The 22972-nt window shown below is 37.2% G+C and overlaps 3 protein-coding genes and 1 long non-coding RNA gene across 4 annotated transcripts; 3 read left to right on the top strand and 1 right to left on the bottom strand.

Moving 5' to 3' along the window:
• Nucleotides 1–3845: 3845 nt before the first annotated feature.
• Nucleotides 3846–6831, bottom strand: LOC130996147 (uncharacterized). The gene is made up of 3 exons (XR_009092416.1): nucleotides 6613–6831; nucleotides 4603–4664; nucleotides 3846–4088 (listed from the first exon to the last, which is right to left on the bottom strand). It is a non-coding gene; the product is annotated as an uncharacterized LOC130996147 (long non-coding RNA).
• Nucleotides 6832–8261: 1430 nt separating this feature from the next.
• Nucleotides 8262–10937, top strand: LOC130994147 (uncharacterized). Its single transcript, XM_057919177.1, has 6 exons — nucleotides 8262–8492; nucleotides 8628–8683; nucleotides 9954–10030; nucleotides 10105–10342; nucleotides 10469–10529; nucleotides 10638–10937. The coding sequence occupies exons 1-6, from the start codon at nucleotides 8262–8264 to the stop codon at nucleotides 10935–10937; spliced, it is 963 nt and encodes a 320-aa protein (XP_057775160.1).
• A 209-nt stretch (nucleotides 10938–11146) lies between these two features.
• Nucleotides 11147–11897, top strand: LOC130994146 (uncharacterized mitochondrial protein AtMg00810-like). The gene is made up of 3 exons (XM_057919176.1): nucleotides 11147–11308; nucleotides 11415–11598; nucleotides 11710–11897. Exons 1-3 carry the CDS (start codon nucleotides 11147–11149, stop codon nucleotides 11895–11897), a joined length of 534 nt encoding a protein of 177 aa, XP_057775159.1.
• Nucleotides 11898–17551: 5654 nt separating this feature from the next.
• Nucleotides 17552–22375, top strand: LOC130996146 (MACPF domain-containing protein At1g14780). The gene is given in 9 exon segments (XM_057921652.1): nucleotides 17552–17930; nucleotides 18004–18245; nucleotides 19258–19462; nucleotides 19572–19649; nucleotides 20022–20205; nucleotides 20402–20571; nucleotides 20671–20735; nucleotides 21540–21987; nucleotides 21989–22375. Coding segments are annotated over 9 exon segments (1791 nt in total). The 5' UTR covers nucleotides 17552–17693; the 3' UTR covers nucleotides 22151–22375.
• The last annotated feature ends 597 nt before the right edge of the window (nucleotides 22376–22972 follow it).

The following is a 22972-nucleotide window of genomic DNA, read 5'->3' as shown; positions in this document are numbered from 1 at the left end:
GCAAATAAGTCTTAACGTTCAAAAATTGAGGCAAATAAGTCCCTTCGTGTAACGACTATGAATATTAGAAACCTATTTACGTACCCAAATTTGTGAGCGTTATGGACCTATTTAGTTTCAATGTAAATATTAGCGATGTTTTACTTCTTAGTATATATATACGAGCACACACACACACACACATAATAAATAATATAATATTGTTGGGAAGTTAATGAAATATCCTTGCTCTAGTTTTGATGATACCTGCAAAACTCTTAGATTTTCTTTTCGGTAGACTAGAATTTTTCGAACTCAAGTGTCAGAGTTCAGTTATCTAGTTAGACTAAAGATTGGTGGACTGAAGTTTGAAGACTGAAGACTGTTCGACAGAAGATCACAACTGAAAAGGCTGAAGTCAAATACTGAAGTATTTAATGGACCAAGACTTCACAAGAGCTTCAGTTATGACTGAATAACTAATGCTGGCCACGTGGAATTAGCGGACTGATACATAAGTAAAGTATCAGTTGACATTCTTCCCCGGACTGAAGACCTTAAGTTAAAAGGAAGCCACGTACACACCGAGTACAGCCGTATTAAATGCAGAGATATTGAAGATCGTCCTTTCCTGAGCAGAGCTTTCCTTTTTGGTGCTAACTTTTCAGAAGCACCATGCTCCTGCACCTAGAGACGCCATTCCTCACCAAATTAGGAGCCTCGAAGATTGAAACCTCAGCCAAAATTTAAATCTATCTTAAAACGGCCGAATTCTTGAAGACCATCTTGGCAACAGATCTATTCAAGACTTTGCCTATAAATAGAGCTCGAGGAACGTCTTCAATCTTCACCGATTCAAACACTCAAGCTGAACCTCTGCCAAATTCGCGACTTAGCCTATTCACTACTTTCAAAGTTTGAATCGAAGAAGAGAATATTCAAAGTCCAAATCAGTTTACTGATTACCCAAATTCTCTTACACCCTTAGGCAAAATCCTTGTAAAATCCCTAGCCTAAGTTTTGATTACAGAGAGCCTGTTATCTGTAATCATGTTGGTATTTCAAACCCTTTTCAACCGAGTGAAAAGAGGGTTTGGGAGAGAAAGATAGAGAGTTCTAGACAAGAGTCTGAACTCAAGAGTTCTTAGCCCCCGCAAGCAAGACAAGTGTAGTCCTTGCAACTGCAAGCTAAGAAGGAGACGAGAAGTCAAATCCAGTGTATTTGCACTGAAACCCTATTTCAGTTGAAGGTTTGCCATGCACCCGCAAGCACAAGCCCAGAGTGATTGTCAGTGCGATCAACTGACCATAGATGTAGGAACTTGTTTCTGAACCACGTAAAAATTTTGTGTCTTTTATCGCTTTCAGTATTTGCTATTCTCTACTTGTGCACAAACTCTTCGTTTAACTGAAACTGATAAACTATAAGGAGAAACTTAAATATGTCAAAGTGTTGATCACAAAAGGCTATTTATTAAGTTTATTTTTCGCTGCTGGTATTATTAGTCTAACTGATCAATCTTTGGATAGTCAGTAAGATTCATAACACTTATCTGATTTCAAAATCTAGACTGAAACCTTACGTAGATTATCAGTTGAAGCTTTGTGCCTAACTGAAATCAAAATACTGAAGTCAGTTCAGTATCAGTCTACACCCCTGTTTTAACTTAAACTTCTTTGACTGTTGACTTCAGTCTACATCCTTTCAGTATCAGTCGATACTCTTTCAGTCTTACAAAAGAATTTTTTAACAATAGCCTACTGGTGTATTTCCCCCTATACACCAGTTCAGTGACCCTCCGGGACCCAACAATTGGTATCAGAGTAGGTTGTTCGTAAAATCAAACTGCTTTGACCCGGTTCTACTGAACTAGATCCTTTTTCAAAAGAGGGTTTTAAAACGTTTCATCTCCTCCGTTCTAAGTGTGCTCTTTATCTATCTTTTTCTTCTACCTATATCATGGAAATTAACTTTAGCAGGTCTTTATCACTACCGGCGTTCAATATAGAAAATTACGACATATGGAAGTTCCGGATCAAAAGCTACCTTACAGCTCAACATTGTCGTATGTGGAAAGTCATCACCAACGGTCCAATCATCATTAAAGAAACTGTCAAGAGAGTACCAGTCGACATCACAAAGGATCCCTACGACGAAGTACAGATCAAAGACAAGGCCAACTTCACCACTGAAGAAAGAAAATAAGATGAGCTGGACAATCTTGCCAAGAACACCATCTTCGGCATAGTCCCCGACAAACACGTCACTAAAATCATGGACTGTGGCACTGGCAAGGACATGTGGGACATTCTCGAGAGATTGTGTGTCGGATCAGAAGAAATCAAGGAGAACAAGCTACCCATAGCTTGCCAAAAGTTCGATTCGTTCCTGATGCTCAAGAACGAATTAGTCGAAGAGATGAAGTACAAGTTCAATCAAATACTGAACGAGGTTCAGTCCATCTCTAAGGACAAATACATATAACGAGAAATCAACCTAAAGATTTTCCATACCCTCCCACGAGGCGATTGGAAGATCTATTTAGTCGCTCACCAGAGCAAGCCCAAATTCAACATACTGGCGACTGACAAACTGTTCTTAGACTTAAAGGCCAATGAATTCGACATCCGAAGAAATCTAGAGACAAAGAAGGCCAGAATATTAGATTAAGACACTCCATTAGGTTCAAAGGGAGCTGCACTGAAAAATTCATCAAAGGAAACCAAGAAGCAGTCGAAGAAGTCAACTGAACTCAAGCTAGAGGAATTTTTCAGTCAATATGCACTGCTGACTGAAAGATTCAACAAGATGGAATCAAGGTTACGCAAGTATAAAAAGTTCCACAAGAGGAACTACAAAGAAAAAGAGTAGGAGTACGAGCCCAAATACTCCAACGACAAGATTGAAGAGAAAAAATCACCCACTCCCGATCTTAAAGATGTAGAATGCTTTGGATGCGGAAAGAAAGGGCACTACAGAACTGATTGCCCTGAACTATCACACTCAGAGCGGAAAGAAATTCACGCCAAAAGAGATCGCAAGTACGGAAATAAGAAGGCAATGGTGGCTGGAGATGCTGAAAGTTCTGGATCTTTAGCTGAATCATCAACCAACAACTCCACTAGTTCAGAAGATGAGAGCGAGGCCCTCATGGCTGGAGATGTTGAAAGCGTGGCTGACAACTCCTGCAACAACTACGACAACAGAATGAATGAGCCTGAGGTAAACTCTCATACTAAAACCTTTAATACTGATAACTCCTTCTTGTTTACAGGAGAAAACTCGGAGTCCAAAAGCTCAACAATCGACGAAATCGACGAGCTCATGACTGATCATAGACTCCTAAGGTCAATGATCGAGAATCTCCCGCAACAGACTCAGAAATTGGAGAAGGAAATCAGTAAAGATTAGTCCAAGAAGGAGACAATCAAGCTCTACTATCTAGACGAGACTTGTCTCGACGAACTAATCATGAAGAACAACCAATTGAAGACAAGTATCAATACCCTTCAGTCAGAACAGAGCAAGCTGCAGTCTCGACTGAACGAGACTAAAACAGAACTGAAGAAATCAACGGTGGAATGCGAGAGAGCATCACATGAAGCCAAGAGACTCAGCTACAAAATGGAGCAGTTAATGAAAAAAATGCACGAAGGAGTCTTGTCGCAGCCCGATTCCTGACGCTAGTGATAGCGGGGTACGAGTATCGATACGACTATTTTTAAAAGAATAAAAGATAAGATGAATAGGTCAAACATCAAGCGGAAGCTCGCATCAAAAGGTGTTAAGGAAATCATCATAAATGAACCCAAGGGTAAAAACGTCAACGTCGTTATATCTTTTTAATTATCAGGAATTTCACGAATAAAAACAAAACAGGTATAGCTCATTTTTCATAAGGAAGAATAATAAGCAGAGTATCGCAGCAAAATGCGAACCGATTATATGTATGAAGACACATAACCGTGAGTGTATTGCTTGATTTCAAAAGAAAACTAAGTATCTCAAACATCAAGACTCTAATATCATAAAGGCGATATGGAAATTTAAAATACATCGATTGAAACTTTCCCCACCAGCACCAGACCAATCTCGCTCCTCGCTTAGCCTGCACATTTAGAAATATATGCAGGGCGTGAGTACATAATACTCAGTGGGCAAACGCCGAAAAACAAGAAAGGTGCTCTTAGAGCTATAGATTTGAAACTTGCCACATCTCAGCAATACACAGGAATAAGTTTAGCGTAAATGAACCTGTGTAAGCAATTTTAATAAACATCATAAAGAAATAAATGAATGACAGCTGTCAAAGATCTCAACATGCATGCACCACATCTACAACTCATCATCATCAAAGGTACTGAGAAGTAGGCCTCCCTCTCAAGTACCGTGACCGGCCGACCCGAAGACGGCTCACAGTCACCTCTGTGCACAAAATCCCGCTTGTGGCAGGACCGAATTCGTCTCATCGGTAGAGGGTCACATACAAGTTCATCATCAAAAATTGGCAAGTCCAACAATTCTCAAACATCATTTATCTCAAATCATTTGATAAGTTCATAACATCATTAAATCATTTTAGAAAGCTCGTATAATATACTTATACTCAAAGTATTGCCCACCTGAAGTCCTTCGCTAATCCTGGAGAGAAATCAGGCAACTTACTTCTTCGTCTCGCTCGGGCCTTCATATATCATCATCACATCGTCATTGTCATCGAAGGTTCATGTGATAAAACAAACCTTAGTCAGAAACTCAATCAATCTCATCTTAAACTATAACTTCTCACTCAACGTCTATTTACCCAATAAACTCAATCCCTAGGTACACTCAACTTCTAAGGATTCACACGTCCTACTCTCGACTTAACTCTCAACTCGGCTCAACCTCATAGCATTTAAGCACATAAACAAGCATAAACACTTAAGCATATGAAAAACACACATAGACAAGTCAAAAATAAACTTCACTCTGCACTGACTCAACTTCAAAATCTCACCAGACTCGGTACAGACCTCTTATGGAGTCGTAACCTATACCAAAAAAAACCTCTTTGAGTATAGTGTCATTTAAAAAAAAGTAGGGTCAAAAACTCCAAGTATTTTAGGAGATATGACTGTTTTACTACAGTCTACCATATTCGGCAGTTTTTGGCATTCGAAAAGTTGAATTTTTGAAAAATAGTAAACGTGGTCAAAAAGGTCTGAAATTTTGTGGGTACATACCTAAGACACTTATGTCTTAACAATAAAAATTTGGGTTCCAGAATGTTAAGGAAAGATACTGTAATAGATGACTCCATTGGCTACTCACCGAACAATTCGGCAGAACGTAGCAGTTTTGGTTTTTTATTTTATAAAACTAGTAAACGAAGTCCAAATGACTTGAAATTTTACCTTTATGCTCAAGACTCTCAAATATACTTATCATAAAATTTTCATGGTGTTTGGATAACAAAAACATCTCGAAAACAGTAGGTCAGTGCATCACTAAAAATGACTCCGAACTCCATCACACAAGCAAACATGTTCAACTCAACATTTCTTCAAGCAAACTCATCAAAGCTCATTTTAAACACTTATAGCATTCAAAAACATTCAAGTACAACATAATACTCATCATACTCAATCTCGACTCTTCTCTTACATCTTTAGACTCAAATCTCAAGGAGAACGTTTCAACGAACGCATCATTAAAATTCTCTTCTCATTTTCATGCTCAAAAATTTCTCAAACACTCAAACATGATCTCATTCATCATATAACTCATCATACACATATAGATTCCCTTTTTATCATGTAAACTAAACTCTAATGAAAGCTCATGTATCCACATAAAACTCTTAATAAAACATGACAAACGTTCACATAATGGTCATAAAGCAATTAGACCTCATTTTACCAAGCATCAACCTCACATCATATGAGAACTCAAAAACTCATATAAACTAAACTAAGTCAAAATTTTACTTAGCCTACAATAGACCTAATCAAACATATTTAGACACCAATTTCATGCTCAATTTCTTATATCTTAAGCCAATTCACTTAATAAACATATAGACAAAAAGTCCTAATTTTTATTAAACTAAACTCTTTGAAATTTTATAAACACTCATGAATCTTTAATCCATTCATAGATCCATCAATCTTAACCAATTAATCTCATATATAAACCATCAATTTACAAATTAGAGCATAGATACACATATCCCTAATTTTATTAAACTAACTCATATCAAAATCATCAATTGACATCATATACTCAATTTACTCCATCAATCATCATCGTATACATCTCATGGACTCATCTTCATCATCAATTCATCATTTTAATCATCAACTCAAAAGTTCCCAATTTTGGGTAAACTAAACTCCATCGAACTTTCACATCTCAATGAATCACATAGACATATACATCACAACACACATCAATCATCAACAAACATCACATAGATATCATTTTTTTCACCCCAAAACAAGGAAAGAAAAAGAAATTTTTTTGAAGGGTTGAAGACCCAAATTTTCGAAAATTTTAGAAAGAGGAAGGGGTGATTTTCTTGCTTCAATCTTTCAAGAATACTCACATACAACATCATTTAAGCTATATCTATGGATTACATGATCACTTACCCAACTTTACACCAAAACTTCACACTTTCTCACTCTAGCTTTGAAGCCAATCTTCAATGATTCTCTTGAATTCAAGTAGCTAGGAGGTGTTTATGGAAGATTTAAGGGTGGATTGATGTGTTTGGTATGATTTTTGGAAGGTCCGAAGGTCTCTCCAATGGTTGTTAATGGAGGAAAGTGAGAGGTGAGGGAGAAAAGGGGTGGTCGAAAATGGTGAGTGAGGGAGAGAGAAAATATTTGCAAGATTATATTTTGATCTTGTGATCTTAAGAAGATTTTGTAATCTTAGGGAATCTTGATCTCTCTCTCTCTAATCTCTACACTCTCTCTCTAATCTCTACACTCTCTCAATAATCTCTACACTTGGCAATTTGTGGTATTTAGTCACATGCTTGAGAAATTAAAATAATAGTGTGAGAAGGGTGATTAAATAATAATCACAATAATTATGGAAATATTACTCATTAATAAAATACCATAGCATAATTATTCATGTGACCAAATAAAATAATTATAGCACTAATATTAGTGCACTCACTCAATTATGATATTCCTCTCCGTAGGAAAAATAATTTAAAAAAATATCATGCTTGGAAAAATTTTCATAAACCGACATCATTCGATTTCTCGGTAAAAATAAACCACACTTGCTTTGGAAACTTAATCAAAATTCTAAATGCTAAAGTCTCAAATAAAAATCATAATAACTTGGTCATAAAGACACACGTAACAGAAATCACATAATCAATCAGTCACGTAAATTCACATAATATCACGTCAAAGCAGTCGGCAACACAAACAAACTAGACGTCTCTTTGACCGACTCTTTTCATCAAGGGTTCTCACTCTCTCTTCCTCGGCTCTATGTCAAACTCATTATTCCTATTTTCTTAATAGGACAGTTAATCTCTGATAACTCGGTATTCGGTAATTCTATTCCCGGTAGTCGGAAATAAAATAAAATCTAAACTCAATTCAATCAGCATCTCTATCTCAACTCATTTCTCAAATCTCATTACTCTAACTCTATCATTGGTTTATTCACTCGTAACTCTATTTAAAAGACAAACTGTCTTATCTGGTCATAAAAAAAATTAGTCTCGCATCTCGACATCTCAGTACTCTCTATAGTGTTAAGACACTATCTCACAACATAGGAAAAAAGTATGGGGTGTTACAAGTCTCCACTGATGGACAACTTTCCCTCAACAGCCTTAGTGGAAAGCATCGGAGGAAAGTTGACCGCCACTACAAAAGACAAAGAAATCATGATCCAGGATGTAACTGAAGTCTCAGACGACGACACGACGAACAAATCCAAGGATTATGACAAAGAAGAAAATCAGAAGAGAAGGATGATGACGAATCAGAATGTTCCTCCTCCCCAAAACTACATAAGATTAAAGGAGGCACCCAACCAACACATTCTTCAAGAAAGACTGAAGAGCCGATTTCAGTACGGGGAAGGAACTTCCGAACTGAAACAACATCAACAAAATGGAGCAAAGAATCAGAATCTTCCTCATCAATCCAGGGGGTAGAACAAGAGCAATCAGAAACTGAAACCAATTCAGTTCAGAAGAGAGCAACAATCATGGAGACAAAACAATGATCAGTCCAGACGAGCTTAATATCAACCAAGACATTATATGTCTGGACCCTACCAATCTCAGCTCAAACGAAATCAGTTTGATGCTCCACACTTTCAGTCGAGATGCTATCAGTCAGGAACTACTTCAGTATCTCAAAGGAGATACAATACTGATCAGAGAAGACCTCCAATTTATACAAGACCTAACTACAAGAAGAAGGAGGTTCCAAAGAAGAAAGTTGATCAACCAAGAAGAGCTCATGTGCTGACTGAAGAAGCCTCAACTTCAGTCAGATGACCAGTCAACAACAAAGGAGCAGTGGCACGTCGAGTGCTGAAGCAAATCTGAGTTCCTAAGAGAACACTAACTAACGCTCAAGGACCCAAACATTGATTGGGTACCTAAAATACTTTTTCCTTGCAGGGCAAATCTATGAAACACAAAAAGAAGGAAGAAGTAAAAGCTCCAAGAAATACTTGGTACTTGGACAATGGCTGTTTGAAGCACATGATAGGCTAGAAAGAGTACTTAACTCAATTTGTAGAAAAAGCTGGATCAAAAGTTGCATTCGGAGACAACTCTTTAGGAGAAACTAAAGGCTATGGTGTGCTCAATATGGGTAACGCCAGTAACAGTAATGTTATCTATGTTTCTGGACTAAAACATAATTTGTTGTATGTGAGTCAATTTTGTGACAGCGGATCTCAGTGAAGATCAAGAAAGATGAATTCACTGTGAAGAACAACAAGAACAAGGTGGTGCTGAGAGGAATCAGGCAAGAAAATCTCTACGTAGTATCATGGAAAGATAGTCCACCTAAAACCTGCCTCATCAGCAAGAGCAATTCAAAACTTAACTGGCTATGGCACCGAAGACTCAACCACCTCAACTTCAAAACGATCAACAAGCTTGCCAAGCATAAACTAGTAGAAGGATTACCTTATATTGTCTTCCAAAAGAGGCAAGAATGTGAAGCATGTCAACGAGGAAAGCAGACCAGAGCCTTATTCAAGTAAAAAATAGGACACTCCTCAGAGTGAATACTGCAACTGCTTCACATGGATCTATTTGGTCCAGTGTCTCCCAGAAGCTATGACGGTAGAAAATACACTCTAGTAGTAGTAGATGATTACTCACAATATACTTGGGTTATTTTTCTACATAGAAAAAGTGAGACACTGAAGGAACTACCGAAGCTGATGAAGAGACTGAGTGTTGAAAAACAAATGGACATCATCAGCATCAGATCAGACAGAGCGACTGAATTCCTAAACTCAGTGATCAGAGACTACTGTGAACAACGAGGGATCAGTCACCAGACCTCTGCAGCAAAAAATCCTTAGCAAAATGGAGTAGCTGAAAGGAGAAACAGATCTTTGAAGGAAGCAACAAGGATGATGCTCGCTGAATCAAAACTTCCATTGAAGTTTTGGGCCAAAGCCATCAACAACACATGCTATGCTCAAAATGCTCCTTCCTCACTCAAAGACATGGAAAAACTCCATACGGGATATGAAATAATAGGAAGCCAACCATTTCTTATTTTCATGTTTTCGGTTCTAGGTGTTTCATTCATAACAACGATAAAAGAAAGTTAAACACTTTTGATAGCAAAGCTGATCCAGGAATTTTCCTTGGATACTCTGGAACTGAAGAATCCAGCAAAGCCTATCGAGTGTTTAACTCTCAAACAATGGTTTTGGAAGAAACACCTCATGTTATTTTTGATGAGTCTATTGATGATTTCAGGAAACAGGAAACTGAAGAGAATGCTAAGAACAATGGAGTTTCCAGTACTGAAAAGAAAAGCACCGAAAAAAGGAGGTGTTAGTGTGAGGACCAGGAGAAGATGAAGATACTGAAGAGTTTCAGTATCAGAAGATCAGACATGTAACTGAAGGTTCAACTGAAGTCATTACAGAAAGCATCAGTCAAGGGGGAACTCCACCCACTAAAGAACACAAAGAAGCTGAAACAGGAGTACACGTGGAGCCAAACTCGCCTTTAGTTCCGCAGTCCCCTGCTCGAGGAGAAACTGAAGCCACTATCAAACTTCAGTCAACAACTGATGGACCACGACCTATCCTCACTGAAGAACCTCCACCATCACCAAAAGGAATCAAGAAGTATAGAAAATGGTTCGAGCTGCATTCAAAGGACAATATCATTGGAGAACCATCAGATGGTGTAATGACTCGAAGATCAATGTGCAACCTCGTCTACGACATCAACCAGAACTGCATCAACGAAGATGAAAATTTTAGTTGCTTCTTATCGCAAACTAAACTCAAGGATGTTGAAGAAGCCTTGAAATACATTCAATGGGTTATAGCAATGCAAGAAGAACTAAATGAATTCAACAGGAATTCAATTTGGGAATTGGTGGATCTTCCAGATGGTACAAAGGTCATTGGACTGAAATAAATTTTCAAGAACAAGAAAGACGAGAAAGGAAATAGAGTCAGGAATAAGGCGAGACTTGTAGCGAAGAGGTACAGCCCAGAAGAAGGAATTGATTATGATGAAACCTTCGCCCTTGTTGCCAGACTGGAAGCAGTCAGACTATTCCTAGCCTACGCAGCATATAAAAGATTCAAAGTAGACCAGATGGATGTAAAGTGTGCATTCCTCGATGGAGTGCTCACTGATGAAGTTTACGTGGAACAACCTCCAGGATTTGAGGTTGCTGGACCAGACAAAGTGTACAAACTGAAGAAGCGCTCTATGGATTGAAGCAAGCACCAAGAGCGTAGTACGATACTCTTTCAGAGTATCTGATCGAACAAGAATTTAAGAAAGGATCAATGGACAAGACCTTATTCACACTAAAAGAAGGAGAAGATATTCTACATGTTCAAATCTATGTCGTTGATATTATCTTCGGATCCAAATCCGAACGTATATGCAAAAAGTTTGCTGAAATAATGATGAACAAATTCTAGATGTCGATGATGGGAGAGATGAATTTCTTTTTTGGAGTACAAGTAAAGCAAACTAAAGAAGGAATACTGATCAATCAGTCGAAGTATGTTAAGGAACTTATCAACAAGTTCAGAGTTCAACACATGAAGACGGTGAAGATTCCCATGAACACCAACTGGAAGGTAGATCCAGGAACTGAAGGGAAATTAGTTTCTTCGACAAAATACAGAGAAATCATAGGATCTCTGTTATATCCTACTGCAAGCCGAAGTATGTGCGAGATATCAGTCAGACCCAAAGGAAGCACACATGGATGCAGCAAAGCAAATTCTACGATATCTCAAAGGCACACCAAATGTAGGCCTATGGTATCCAGCCGATGACAACTTCAAGTTATCTGGATACTTAGATTCAGATTTTGCTGGATGCAAAATAGAACGAAAGTCAACTCCCGGAACTTGTCAATTCCTAGGTAACAAGTTAATTTCATGGTTTTCAAAGAAACAGACTTCAGTCGCTAGATCTACAACTGAAGCTGAATATGTTGCTGTTGGAAGTTGCTGCTCACAAATCTTATGGTTAGTCCAACAACTGAAGGACTACAGAATCAAAGAAAGGGAAGTTCCCATTTATTGTGATAGCTCAAGTGCAATTGCAATCTCACAAAACTCGGTACATCACACCGACAGAGATAGGAAAGATGTAATTAGGACAGCTAAGGCCCAAGCAATGCATGTGATGATAATTGCCAGCACGAATACCGACACATAAATTTCTTTTGGATCGAAAGATGAGAGGCCACTGGCGATGCCGCATAATGACGCCTTGGTATGTACAGTTGAACTAGCAAGTTGTCTAATTCATCGAGTTTTCATGGATATAAGGAGCTCATTCAACATATTGTATCGAGAATGTTTGCAAGCTATGAATATAGATTCTCGATTGAAGACATCAACAGACCCTCTCTATGGATTTTCAGGGGAGATGGTGATCCACGTAGGACGTGTCGAGCTACCACTCACGTTAGGAAGTCCAGCGGCGCGAAAGACCAAGATAATGGAGTTCGTGGTCATTGATCAATAGAGACCTGCATACAACATGATTCTTGGGCGCCCTCCCTTGATATCTTTAGGGCAGTGGTGTCTATGTATTATATAAAGATGCAGTTTTCGATCGAAGGAGGAGTATGAGAAGTATATGGTAATCAGGTAGCAGCCAAGGAGTGTTATGTTCATACAGTAAGTCAACAGACTGACAGGGCTGAAGTCTGTCAAGCAAAGACAACGCTGATAATAAAGAAACAGAAAACAATGACGACATCTGAAACTCAGAAGGATATTTCTAAAGTCGGGTGTTGGAATATAAAAAAAATATCCTAACCTTATTTTGATGATCCCCAAATCCTTAGATTTTATTTTCTAAGCTAGACTCTTTTCGAACTCAAGTGTTAGAGTTCTTTCTAGTTAGACTGAAGCGGCAAAGCTTGAAGACTGAAGACTGATGAAGACCTGACTGAAGGACCTCGACTGAAGCATTAACCGACTGAAGCTCACCTGAAGTTATTGCAACAATAAATGAAGGACCTGTACTAGAATAAAGAAGTAATCTTTAAGTCGAAACATTCTCTGAAGACTTGTTAAGGATTTGAAGAATACAGTGGAACTGAAGCCACAAAAGACAGACTGAAGATGCATTAGAGGACATATCACTTATCTTCCAGTACACGCCGCATTAAATGCAAATGATAGAGAATTAAATGTTGGGATCTTGCAAATCGTCCTTCACCGAGCATAGTTACTTCATCCGTGTTACTTTACACTGTAACACCATCTCCCCATGCCAGAAGACCTTACTCATTTCGGCGAAAAGGGAGATCGAGGACGAAGACCCCGAGCACAGATCAAATTAAGTGTCAACGGCAGTATTTGAAGAAGGATCTCCTCCAACGGATCTATTCTTCAACCTCTGCCTATAAATAGAGCTCAAGGAATAACCTTCAACCTCAACGATTCAAAGACTTACGCTGAAGCTCTGCCAAAATATCGAGTCAGCCACTACTTAGCCATTAAACTTGAATCGAAGAAGAGAGTAAACCTTGTTGTAAAAATCAATCTACCTGATTTATAAACACTCTAGTTAGAAGTGTATAGACAATCACATTCTTACATCATTAGCCTAGTCCTTGATTACTCGAGAACCTGTTCTCAGTAATCTTAGTTGGAAGATTTTCAAACACCTTTTCAACCGAGATAAAAGAGCGTTTGAGTGTAAGAGTTTTAGACGGTTGTCTAAACTCGAGAGTTCTCAGTTCTCACAAACTAGATGAGTGAAGTCTTAGCATTTTTGTGAGATTGAGAGAAGAAGAGAAACCCAACCCAGCGCGCTGGTACCGAAATGGTTATTTCAGTTGTTAGGTTTGTTGTGAACCCGTAAGCACAAGTGTAATCGATTATCAGTGTGATTAACTGATCGTGGAGGTAGGAAAAGGTTTTCCGAACCACGTAAAAAATCTTTGTGTTATTTACAACTTTCAGTATTTCATATCGTATCTGTGCACAACAACTATATATTGAACCTGTTAACTTGAAAAGAGAAACATTAAAATTGACAATCTGATTCACTAAAGGATATTTCCTTAAATCGTTTCCGCTCACCAAGTGTTATCAGTCTAACTGACAAACCTTCGGGTAATCAGTAAGATTTATAACACTTACTTTGATTTGCAGCTGCTTAGACTTAAGCCTTATCTGAACTATCAGTATGTCGACTTGTTCTTCATACTGGATTTAACTACAAAACCATTATCAGTATCAATCTACCCCTTTTTTCACTAAACTTGTTTTTCACTGATCACGCTTTCACTACTCTTATCAGTCAAAGAAAGAAGTTCAAAATATTTTAAAATAGCCTACTGGTGTATTCTTCCCCCCCTACACCAGTTCAGTGACCCTCCGGGACCCAACATCGGGTAAGTCGGGTCAGCCCTTCGGACTAGACTGATTTTTCCAGCTCTAATTATGACATGTGTAATTTTATAGTTGAACAATTTTTCTACCCTAAGAAAAAGATGGAATATTTGGTCAATAATTTGTGATATATAAGACTCTCTTCCAGCCTATATTTCATCTTAATTATATAAATAGATTGAAATTTGTATAAAGATTATAAAAATATTGGAAAATAAAATTAACAATCATGCTTATATTTAATTAAACACTTAAATGGATATATGTTAATAAATGAGTTAAAAAATATTAAATTTGTATGAAAACCCACCTCCAGTGTGACATTTTAAAAAATGAAGCCTATATACATATACTCCATCCGTTCTAATTCAATAGGCCACAAAGTTGGGGCATGAATATTAAGAAACAAATAATTTATAATAAAATAGGAAAGAGAAATTAACTTATTTTGATGATATATTAGTTAAAAAAGTAGGAGAGAGGAAAAAAAGATATTCCTATCCGTCCCCCAAATAACTTCATATATTTCATTTTGGGACGTCCCCCAAATGACTTCCTATCTATTTTGGGACATTACCCCACCATTAATAACACATTTTATCCGTTACTAACACACCTAACAACTTTTTCAAAAAACTCGTGTGGTCCCCTACTAAGAAGTTATTTGGGGGACGGATGAAGTATATATTTTTAAAAAAAATAAAAAGTGAGATATTTACGTGTGGACCACATTGACATATAATGTAAATAATGAGTTATGTGAGAATATTTGTTATATATTTGAAAAAATAACTAATGTGGTGAGATGTGCTGTAACAGCGAATGTGAGTACGAAAGATGAAACAAAGAATGATAGTCCAATTCGGTTAAACAACCTACGTCTGGGGGCCTCACCTAGGGAAAATTATCCACTATATATATGAAGTTAAGATGTTCAAAGGACTTACACAATAAGACACCCTCTTACTTAGCCTCTACATCTTCCCAAAACCTCATTAACGGTGAATAACTGAAAGCTAGACAACGACTAACTTTCTAGGTGCACCTAATCCTTTGAGAAACAAGAATCAATGATAAAGAAGAGTTTATAACTCTTTTACAATGTACGCTCAAGCGTATAACTCACAAACACTCTTCTGCTAGAGGAAATATAAGTACTATATCAATGAATGTACTACAGATGGTACCAAGTTCGGGGGGACATCTAGCAGGAATAAGAATTCTCGTCTACATGGCGAGAGCTATTATGAACGAAATCCCCAGCCATCATGAACGAAATTGGCCTCCTTTTCTGGGTTTCAAGCTTCCAATCTTCTCTTGTTGCACAAGTAAATTCTTTCCTAGTCGTAGAAGGATACATGATGAGTTCTAGCCTGATGAGGACTCTATTTGGATGATCTTGATCTATCTGTATTTATGCTCCAATAAGGTTTCATTAAATTTGTAAAATCGTGGCTATGTATATCCAAAAAGATCGCATAAGATAGCTCAAAGATATCTGCTACAAATCGCAAGTACGAAGACTCTGAATGTCTCAAAAGAGTATGACCAAGATACTCAGAGAAGAACATCTGCAGATACTATTACTTGTCTATACAATGACAATGCAATAGAGTACAAATTTTACTCTAACAATATTGATTTTCTAGTTTTAAAATAATAGTATTAAAATGAGACATTTTAATGTGGCTTATTGAATAGAAAGGATGGAAGTAATTGGGATGGAAGAATTACAATGGATTACAATGGATCAGTTATGTTTCAACAATTGGAATAACTTTTATCTTGTAAGCCTCAACTTCTGGCAATTTCTTTTGGGCGTATCTACTGTCAATTGATGAAGATACAACAGAGAAATTATTATCCGATTCCCCGTTCTTGAGCTCATTGTTGTCGATTGTTTTATTCCTTTTCATTTGAGGAGAGTTTATTCTTAGAAATTAGTTAAGATGACAAATGTGGAGTATTTTCACATTGTATGTAGGGATGTCAATCGAGCTAGCCCACCAGATTTCGGGCCATGCCCTATCGGGTTTTGAGCTAATTAGGTGCGGGTTAATTGGGTTGAGGATTTTGTCGGGTTATAAATTTTCAACCCTAACCCTAAACGTTCGGGTTTCGTGCTAGCCCATCGGGCTAATAGGATTAAAGGCGTAAAAATAAAATAATAATTTTTATTTTGTTATTCTTAATGATCTAATGTATAATGTATTAAAATATATAGAAATCAAAGATATAAATTATATAGCAAGCATGAAATGCAAAAATATAAGACATTGAAGAAAAAATCAAGATTACATAACATATAATAAGTTGGTAACAATAAAATGTTCAACTTTGTTAAAGAAAAAATAATAAAATATCCAACAATAGTTTGATCTAATAGAATCAAAGCATCTCAAAAATACAAAAAAGTGAAATGATGAGACTTTATAATATTTTGTCATTTTTTAATTTTTATATCTAAATATTTAATGTTATGTATTCGGGTTTCGGGCTAGCCCATTGGGTTAGTCGGGTCGACCTTATCGGGTGCCGAGCTATTCGGTTACGGGCTAGTCGGGTTGTAATTTTTATCGGGTTGAAAATTTTCAACCCTTACCCTCTCGGATTGACGGGTTAACCGGGTCAGCCCACAAATTTCGAGCTGGATTGACATTCCTAATTGTATGTTTTACTTAATTACTATTGATAAATATATATGATATGTCAAATTGTCAATACATTATATATGAATGAACAATATATGACGTATAATAGAAAAATATCAAATGGGATCCTCTGTCCTAAAATATAGTGTGTACCACGTGTACCACTCTTCATTTCTTTGTATTTATAAATTATTTTTTATGTCATTTTAATTTATTATGCTTTTATATATTATAAAGATAATTAACAAGGGTTCACTCATCCATTTAGGGTTTATAATTATTTTTTTATATTTATTTGAATTAATAATAGATTATTTGGGTTCATTAATTCAAAGTTAGGGTATATAATTTTTTAAATTTTAAATTTTCAATGATAAATACTAATTATAGTTTATAATAATATAATAATTTTTATTTTTATACTAAAAAATAATTTATAAAATAAAGAAATGAAGAGTGGTACACGTGGTACACACAATATTGTGGGACAGAGGATCCCATCTGAAAAAATATGACATACAATCTCATGTTTTCCATTTTTGACGTCAAATTATAGGACTTGACACCAAAATAAAGCCAAATTTCCGGATTATAGCTTTTCTTAGTTATTAGTATTACACGCACGCACGTAAAAAAAACTTGAGTAAAATATCGAAAATAACCTCCAGAAATCTCTGAATAGAATTTATGTTTATGATTTAGTGTGAAGGCAAGAACGTTTACCAAATCAAACCACACGGAAACCATACACAGTTCATCAGTCAAACATACCATATAATTTTAATATAAATGGAAACATTTCTTGAAACAAGACAAGAAACGGAATGAATCAAATACCATCATATCTCTTCCACTTTTAAACTCACTACTATATATATATACACACACACAAAATCTGTGTGCACAAAATCCATCATCATCTATGGTTTATTACATCTAGCAAAAAAAATATGAATGATGGAATTGTGCAGAGGGCTCTCTCCAGCCTGGGCAAGGGCTTCGATTTATCGTCGGATTTTCGACTGAAATACTGCAAGGGCGACGAGCGGCTCGTCGTCCTGAACGAATCCGACACCCGGGAACTGCGGGTCCCGGGTTTCGGATCCTTGGCTGACGTGTCGAACGACATAAAATGCGATAAGGGTGAGCGTACGAGGTACCAGACCGACATCCTGGACTTCAAGCAGGTTATTGTGTTTGATCATCTCATTATTGATTGGTGAAAGAGTGAAACCCTAAGCTTAAGGCATGTTGTTTCAGATGTCGGAATTTTTCAACCAGAAATGCTCGTTGCCGGGGAAGATCCCATCCGGGTTGTTCAACGCGATGTTCGGGTTCCAAAGCGGGTCGTGGGCCGTGGATGCTTCCAACACCAAGAATCTAGGGTTGGATGGATACTTCATCGTGCTGTTTACGCTTCATATTCATCGCTATCCCTTGATTCTTGCTCCTCATGTTAGAAACGCAGTTCCTTCTAAATGGGATCCTGCTGCTCTTGCCAGGTATTAATTAATTACTTATTTTCAACTCAATTGCTGCATTATTCTGCTTCATATATAGTTTTTAATTCATGCTGGTAATACTGAAAAAGACAGTTAATAAATATTTGTGACCAAGAAAATTAAAAGTTGAAAATTGTTAATGTGCTGTTGATCGAGAGCAAGATTTTTTGACCATTTAAACTGTATTTGGAGGCTAAATTGCACATAATATTAATGGAAAATGCTTCGTTAGTAGTTGGCTGACTTTCTCAAATAAATTAATTTGATCTCTAAATACAATGTACATAAATGCCACGCCGAAATCTCTCTCTCTCTCTCTCTGTATTTTTCAAAGATATAATTGGTAAAATATCAGTTAGTTGAACATTTCAAAGGTAGAATTTTACTTCCAATTGCAAAAGCAAAATTGGGAAAGTCGATCAATATGATTTTCTCCAAATTTTGATACTTTGTAAGTTTACCTTGAAAATTTCTTAGTCCATCAAAATTTCCAAACGTCGGCTATATCAATTTAAGAAATTGACACTACTCTATAGAGCTGATAATGTCGTATTATTATATTCGTTATTGATTACTATTATGTACAATAATATTAATAGCTTGGACTTTGGTAATTTTAGCATAGTTGACATTCCAACTTAAGTACAATCTTTCTACATATTAATTGAAGCTTAAATCGAATGTCGATGAGAATCTGTCAAACCAAAGACTTTTTATTAATCTAGCTAGAATGTCGTAATATTCGATTAATCTTCTACTAATTCCACAATTTTGAACAAAGTGGTTCAACTGCCTAAAATTTCAACTTATAGAAGATAATACACGATCGAGCACGTCACTAGTAAATAGGAGTAACGCATGGGGAGATGATCAATACTTTCGAAAAATAAATGGTAATTAAATTGTTGTTTAGAAGAAAAGATATTACACTAGAAAAATATTATGGTGCAATCATGCATTGATTGTAAGTGGGATTTTGGTGACGTTGATGAATTATTTTGGAATGTGACAGATTTATTGAAAAATATGGTACTCACATAATTGTGGGGCTGAGCATAGGTGGAGAGGATGTGATATTAGTAAAGCAAGAGAAATGTTCAAACATGGAGGCATCACAACTCAAGAATCATTTGGATAATCTTGGAGATCAATTGTTTACTGGGGCATGCACGTTTTCTCCACATCAATGCACCAAAACTAAAGACCAAAAGAACAAGGTTTATTTATTTTATTTCTTTAAATTTATCTAATTAATTAATTAATTAAATCCCCCTTTTTCTTTTCTTCTTTTTGAGATGGAGTTCTAACAAATGTCAATTAATGCAGGCACCGCAGGCTTTCAGTGAGATCTTTGATCCACAACCAAATCTGTTCAGCAACTACGCATCTGCAACGGCAAAAGATGTAGGTTTCATCACTTTTAATTCGGAATTCTTAATTAAAAATTAATTTAATATATTATATTAGAACGTTGAAAATTATAATACTATATGTCAATTAATTTTAATCACAAGAAGCAAAACTCGAATCCAGTTAACTATATTTTCATAATAGAAGAATAAAAATAATGGTACACGTATATATAGATAGGATGAAACTGAAATCCCTTTGTTTTGTGGAATGAATGTCAAAGCTGAGCCCATAAATTGGACTTTGTATACATAAATACCTACTCTGACATTTGATGTATTTGTGAAGAAATGTGATCCAGATACATGCATCCTATCTATGAAGGATTAATAAAAAATATAAAAATAATTAATATTTGGGGTGCAGGGGATAAGTGTGATATGTTGTCGAAGGGGAGGAGATTCAAAAATGGGCACACATTGTGAATGGCTGCCGACAGTTGCATCAAACCCAGACGCCATTCATTTCAACTTCATTCCAATTACTTCTCTTCTTAGAGGTGTCCCTGGAAAAGGCTTCTTGTCCCACGCCATCAACCTCTATCTTCGTTGTAAGTTATGATTGATAAAATAATTCATTTTAATTAAGTGTTTGGTTTGTACAATCGGACACATGATTGATAATTCGGTCGCATCTAATCATCCAATTGAGTGTGTCTCATCCACCAAATCAAACGCTCCCTATAATTTTTATTATTATTATTATTATTTTTTAATACTGATTTGTGATTATATTTGGATAAACAGATAAGCCTCCAATAGGTGACTTACAGTACTTCCTGGACTTTCAAGCCCATAAAATATGGGCCCCCATTCACAACGACCTTCCTTTGGGCCCCAAAATGAATAAGGCCTTCCAAACACCATCTCTCAACTTCAATTTGATGGGCCCAAAGCTATATGTTAATACAACTCAGGTCAATCTCTTTTCCCCGCAAAATTTACACAATTCGTTTCCTAAGTCAAATCTTTATTTATTTCTATCAGCTTTTAATTAAGGTTAATTTCATGAATAGGTTACGGCAGGAAACACCCCCGTCACTGGAATGCGGTTATATCTCGAGGGCATCAAATCTAACAGGTAATTTTCGATCCCTGCAAGTGCAATTATAATTTGTATTAAGCGGTCGCATTCTATAGTAGTTGATGACATATAATACTAAAAAATTATAGTTATATAGATAAAAATATAAAAATAATAATAATTTTTTATTTTAATATCCTTACACAAAAAAGTCAATGATTAAAAAAAATTGTGTAAATTTATGTAACAGTGTTATTCACACTATTATATAAATGTACAAATTCTATTACATAAATTTTGGCAACACAAACAATTCGTGTTAACCGTGTAAACACAAAATAGTAAAATGTGACTATCTATCTCCATAATTCTATCTATATAAATAGAATTGCCATATGCTATATGTAAAATGGTAGAATTGGATATTATAATTTGATTAATTATATTTTGTGTACCAAATTTTGAGCAATTTTCAGAAAATGTCTTCAACTTTTGTTTTTTGTTAAAAAAAATCTCAACTTTTAGTCCTGTTTCTACAAAATTCCACGATGAAATGATGATTCACCTCATCAGATTCTTATGTGAAACAATATCGTTTTATTAGGTGAGGTGGAAAAAAATCCACTAAGATTTCGCTAAGTTGACTCATCATTCCGTCGCCGAATTTTTTCTATCGAAATATTTTTGTAAAATGTTGAAAATTAGAGGTTTTTGAATTAAAAATAAAGTTATAAGGTTATTTTCTAAAAATTTTGGACAAAAACTTATTAATGCTTATAAATTTTTACTAGATACAAATTTAATTCAATATTCAAAATTTGATAACTACAACACACTGAGCTAGTTATAACTATTAATCAGGTTAGGCATACACCTCCAACAATTGGTAAACCCGCCGGTGCTGCTGGAAGACAAGCTCCAACAATCGGGCATGTGGCGGAGCACGGAGGAGGCGCCCGAGCACCATCGGTACTTGGAGGCGATCCAGTGGAAGAAATTCTCCCACGTGTGCACCGCCCCTGTGAAGTATGACCCCCAGTGGTTGAACCCGGGGGCTGAGGCCGCCTTCATCGTCACTGGAGCCCAACTCCACGTCAGCAAGGACGTCCTCCACCTCCGCCTCCTCTACACCAGGGTCTCCGCTGCCTACATCGTCCACTCCAATTGGATGCAAACCGCTTCCGCTAACCACTCATTGAAATCGGGGTTTTTCTCCTCGATCAGCACTTCCATTACCGACAAGGAGAAGTCGGCGCCGGTCATAGTGGACTCCGGCGTGTACCCGACAGGGCCACCGGCACCGACTGCAGGCGCAGAAACTGCTAAAGTTTGTGGACACGACGCAGCTATGTCGGGGGCCATCGGATAGCCCCGGGCATTGGCTAGTGACGGGGGCCAAACTGGACGTCGAGAAGAGGAAGATATGCTTGCGGGTTAAGTTCTCTTTGTTGAACCTTTCGTCGCCGCAATGACCAAAACACTTATTTGCAATACACAAATATATATGTTAGTCAAATGATGATGGGTATTTGCATATACAAACTGATGTGTAAAGAAAAAATAGCATTTCTTCATTCTTTTATTACTTTTTATGTTCTTTTTCATAGCAAAATATGAATATTTGTAGATTTCTTTTTTTTGGTTTTCTTTTTTGTTTGAAGCAAATGAATGTAAATGGTAAATATTATGATTTGGCAGCTCTTGTGTAAAATAGTGAAATTATTAGCAGAATACAATTGGAAACATAATATATTGTGGGACAGAGGATCTCATCCGATAATACTAGGGCTGTGCATCGGTCGGTTCGGCCGGCCGACCGACCAAAAAAATACAAACCGATGGGCCGACGGTTTGGAGGATTTATGGGCCGAACCGACCGACGTTTGAAGAGCAGCCGGCCGAACACCGAACCGTGGAAATAATCGGTTTTCGACCGACCGAATAGAGCCGAGCCGAATAGCTGGATGAGCTGGCGGCGGCGGTGCACTCGGAGAAGCAACGGTTGGAGGTGAGGCGGCGGCGGTGCACTCGGAGAAGCAACGGTTGGAGGTGAGGCGGCGGCGTGGCTCGCTCTGGTGTGGAGGTGAGGCGGCGGCGCAGAGGAAGACTCACCGCTCTGGAACAGAGCACGTCTCGCCGGGAGGCTGGAGGTGCGGCTCGCTCTGGAATGGAGCGCGTCTTGCCGGGAGGCTCGAGGCGCGGCGGCAAGGAAGGGCGGCTCGTCGGTCTGGAATGGAGTGCGTCGCCGATCTGAAATGGGGCCTGGGGGTGGAGGGAGGCAGGTTTGGGTTGGG

The sequence above is a fragment of the Salvia miltiorrhiza genome, chromosome 7, assembly GCF_028751815.1.
Source record: "Salvia miltiorrhiza cultivar Shanhuang (shh) chromosome 7, IMPLAD_Smil_shh, whole genome shotgun sequence".
Classification (NCBI taxonomy): domain Eukaryota; kingdom Viridiplantae; phylum Streptophyta; class Magnoliopsida; order Lamiales; family Lamiaceae; genus Salvia; species Salvia miltiorrhiza.
The sequence above is the reverse complement of the archived record's forward strand: the minus strand, read 5'-3'. Positions and strand labels throughout refer to the sequence as shown.